This window comes from Halyomorpha halys, unplaced genomic scaffold (genome assembly GCF_000696795.3).
Source record: "Halyomorpha halys isolate HHAL.00 unplaced genomic scaffold, Hhal_1.1 Scaffold422.1, whole genome shotgun sequence".
NCBI classification, from domain to species: Eukaryota; Metazoa; Arthropoda; class Insecta; order Hemiptera; family Pentatomidae; genus Halyomorpha; species Halyomorpha halys.
The window spans coordinates 461,991-466,737 of NW_027111899.1; the positions used below are offsets into that span (position 1 = coordinate 461,991).

At 32.4% G+C, this 4,747-nt stretch overlaps 1 protein-coding gene across 1 annotated transcript in view; it reads right to left on the reverse strand.

Annotated features, from left to right (window-relative positions):
* Positions 1-4,747, reverse strand: part of LOC106682535 (hydrocephalus-inducing protein) — a gene marked incomplete at its 3' end in the record, with an annotated part of 227,440 nt that overhangs the window by 181,416 nt on the left and 41,277 nt on the right. The window contains 2 exon segments of the mRNA XM_067049812.1: positions 112-296; positions 1,977-2,060. Coding sequence (XP_066905913.1) covers positions 112-296; positions 1,977-2,060 — 269 coding nt within the window.

Sequence of the window (4,747 nt, forward strand, 5' to 3'; positions counted from 1 at the left end):
ATATTATATTAATGAATTCTCCTATTGAAAAGAATAAGAAGTTAATTGATATTGTTATAAGTCTTAATTATCGATAAATAAAACAATTATTACAGTGACAGATTAACTCACTATACTGAGGCAGCATAGGAGATGACCATTCTGGAACATCCACTCTAAAATGAAGGCTAGTTGGTTCAAATGTAAGTTCAGTGTCAGTAAAGGATGCCTTAATAGTCGATGAACCAAGAAAAACCCTCTTTCCACGCCTTTCAATGATTGCATAGCAATAGTAAGTATCTTCAAGAACTTCAATTCTGAAATAGAACATAAAATATTAATAAAGAATGACAATATTTGGAACGTAGGAAAGAAGGGATCGAAAAATGGTTAAACCATTTACATTTTTACAAAATCTATAGATAATTAGTATAAAATATTAATTAATGATTGGAAAATGAATTAACAAATTGAATCTAACTCTGCTAGTGCTACTATGATAAGTGAAGGACTTTTAACAATTCTTTTTAAACTAAATAAATAAAAGAGCCTATTTCAGCTTCGAAAACCTCCAGCAACTGCAGTCTATATTTGCCACTTACTTTATCTTTGTTTGTACCTCCTTCCTTTGTGTCTGTATTAGGAGTCAATCATGAAGACGTTTTTAGGTTTGAACATGACTCAACTATCGTACTCTTTCTTTTTTGGTCTAAGATGGGTTTGTTTCAGTTTATAGGATCAGTTAAATGGAAACAATTTCCACTCTCTGACTGAGTCACATATTAGCAGCTCAGAAACCTATCTTCACACATCATAAGGGCACATGCCTCATTGCCATCTGTAACCACCCCATTCAGAACAGTCTCGAACATTGTTTTATTGATACTCCAAAAATATAACTTATTAATTTTTGTTTAATAACCAGTAATATCTTCTGCCATTTTTCCTATTCTTACATTTTATTATCCTTCATTACAATAATACCAATATACATGGTGAGTTCACAAAATTTCAAGACTGATCTCCAAACCAAAAATGTACCATACATTTTTGTATAGCGAACTTTGGGTGGACTCAGCTAACACAACCCTTCAAACAGTGAAACACTCAAACATAAAACTGACCTGTGACAGTCTGTTGACCAGGAAGAAACACTTTGTGGACCATTCCTTTGTCATTTTAACCCAGGAAAAAAAAGTCTTAAAGTTTTGGCCAAGTTTAATGTCACAAAACTTCTGCAGCCATCCCTAACCAAGTTCCCAGTGACTTCATTTTGTATCACTGAATTAAGAAAGACCTGATAAGAAAGTGATTCAACATGATTCCAATAGCAGTTTTGAGGAGAGCCTTCCACATAGTTCCAGGGAGCCTATGAACAATGGAATAAATGCTGGCAGCAGTGTGTTGATGCCGGAGGGTCATATATTGAGGCCTTCAATCAAGTTCAATGTACAAAAATGTTAAATAAATGTATGGTTCTGAGACCAGACTTGAAGCTTTGTGAATAAACCATGTATATGAATTTTCACAACTGCATTCTCCTTCTAACATATCTGGTTACTTCCCACAAAATGAATTTAGTCTTATTTCCATTTATTTTGAGCCCAACATTCCTACTTTCATCTTCAGTACATCTATCTGTGAATTACCTGTCCTCTGTGTAATTATTACAGTGTACAAGGTATGTCATGTATTATCTATGCCAACTTTGGCACCATCTTGCACTGGTTTCTCTTTCCCTGGGCCTGTATTGTGCCTTTACTGTTCCATAAAAGGGATCCTTAAAAGCTGAGTAGGTTTCGAGGAGGAGCATCCTTTATCCCAAAAATTTTCATATTTCTTATATTTTTTCCCCAAGAGATGCTTGTTTCCAGTCAATGAAGAGCTGGTACGGATCAGGATCAGGAAAAAAAAAGAGTCCAGGCAATCCATTTTCAATAAATAAATATGAAAAAAATAATCATTTAAACATAAAATAATAAATTAAAAACACCAACTTGTCCCATTCATACAACAAGCGCATATCCTGTGTTTCCCCTCCTTCCAGATCCAACTTATAAGGAATAAGTTTGAAATAATTACTGTAACAAAAAAAAAGTAAATATAAGTTATTATGGCAACACTTTTTTATAATACTCAATTAATCTCATTTTTTAACATATGCAATCACTTTTGGTGTAATATTAGTAAATCAAAAAATTATACAGATGAAACAAAATATATTCCATTTATTTTAATAAGTGTACTGAATGTTATACAAAATAATTTTAAGATGTATAAAACATGTTTCTTTAGTTTTCTAATTATTAATGATTGGCAAGAACAGATCACAAAAAAAAAAGTAAATTCAGAGTATATGTTTATTGTTTATATATTGCTATGTACTTCCTTGAGATTTAATTGGGATGCCAGGATAATCGCTAAAGGCAATTATCCAAAAATAAGTTAATTACTTAATTATATATTGAGTCCTAAAAAACTATTATTATGATTGAATTCTTTTCCAAAGGCTAATTGTGTGTTTACCAATTTACCAATTAAATACCTTTATGTTTATAAAATGTTGTTACTATTAATTTTATAGTATAATAAAGGGTGGTATATTGGGTTATATAATAGTATATAAACTACATAAAGAGATTAACTATTTATTTAGAATTTATTACTATAATTGAAATGATTCAAATGATTCAGATAAATAATACCCAGGATTGTCAAAAGGTCAATACATAGCAATATATGAACAAAATGAAAATCTATACCATGAAGGGACAGTACTTTGTACGTTAGTACTGTTACTAGACCAAGAGTTGTGCAAGGAGATGATTTGGTCAGAATCAGATTTTTACCCAACTAAGGGAACCCAATTCATGAGGTTGGGTGGGCCCCAGGAGGGCTCCAGAACCCACAGGGTTGACTTCCGGCGGCTACAGTGTAACAGAAAACAATTTTCTGCCCAGCTGGAATAGTTGTTATATAAAATTAGATTAGATTATTATTGTTTATATAAAAAAAAAAATCATTAGATAGAAATATTTTGTAATATGCTCTTTTTGAGTAAATAGTATATTTTGATGTATAAAGGGTTTTTAATATGTTTTATTTTATGTATCATTTTAATATTGTTCATTTGTTTTGTTTATCTAAAAAGCAAGCTAACCAATTTTCATTGTCCATAATAAATTCGTGATTCAAAACAAAACCAAGATGGCGGTACATATCCTTCAAAAAGTCCGTGGAATCAAGGCCATGTTGAGCAGATTCAAATATCATAAAAACTATTTTAACTCTTCCCATCATAATTGAAAATACAGTAAATTTAAGAAAAAGTAGAAGTCAAGAAATAGTGCTAAAGAATAATATTCAGAAAGTAAATCATTTGCAAAAATCCTTAACTGTTGTGCAACAATCGATGTTTACATGCAACATCGAGATAGGTTTTGGTTTTGGTTTTTGGCAAGCGTGATTGGGAAATGATGTTTCCAGGATGAGGAGGTCCTCATAAATTTCTGTCTAGCAAGAGTGGACATCTTGAAAAAAGGAGGACAACCAAGAGTCACCCAAGAAAAAAAAAAGTACTCTGAGTTTGAATTGCCTGGTGAGAGGACATCCGTCGGCTGGAAGCGGGAAAGATTGGAAGCCATTGTTGTGAGAGAGACATAGCTTTTTGGAAGGACTTGAAGCCATTTTTGACGGTAGGACATAGCATTATAGAAAAGAAGATACCAAGAATCATCAAAAGAAGATTGTGAAATTGGTTAGTTTTTGTTATACCTAAATTTAAATACATGTGTAAAAAGTATATTAATTTAATTAAGTGTTAATAGTAAAAATGTCTGTTTCTAATCGCCTAGAAACCCGCCCTGAGATTAAGAGTCTTTTATATTATCAAATTTAAATAAAATTCTATTTTCTGTTAAATATTAAAGTTTTTAATTAAAACCCAAGCTATCTCTTTTATATTTGAAATTAGTTTAGAACTATTAAAATTCCTTTTATTTAATTTAAATTTTTTTTTTTAAATTATTACAATTTATAAATAGAAGTAACAAGTTTGTTGTTGAATTCCACTTGAACCTTCTCATTAAACCATTAACAGAATATAATTTTTCAAACTTATGCCCCCCTAAAATTTGTTAAAAATTTTAAATTGACACTGACGGGGTGAAGGAGAACTAGTTTGATCTCTGGTATTTAACTATGCAGGTATGATCAACAATAAGTGGTGCTTCACTAGTTCCGACGGTTGAAGTCCTTTAGCTGCTGAGTACAGTCCTGGAGTTTGCAATATCTAGCATTTGGAAGACGTGGTGAGCCACGAAGGCATTCATGCGTTGAAGAAAGTGTCCTTACAGGTACAGGTGAACCTCTAAAGAAAAATGAGCTTCGCAGTTCCCGTCGGGTTATGACTTTGTGGCAGGATTTCAATAAGCTTCATAGTAAAAGAGCAAACCATTCCGCCCGCTTAAAATTTTAACTTTATATAGTATCAGAGAAATTAGGTATTGATACTACAGGAAATGTTGCCCAGAGAAAACCGCGCAATTTATAGAAAAGTGCGAGGGGTAAGAGAAGGTATGAAGAGGATATGTGATCAACAGACGAGGCCAAGTAACTAGGCCAAGTAAGCTAGAGACCTCTAGGAGGGAGGCCCTATAGAAGATGGTAACCATTGCGAGTCATTTAGTATAAAGTTCACTTCCAATGAAATGTTGTTACATTTATTAAGATCAGATGAAGTTGGGCGATCTGATCTCAAGGGATCAAG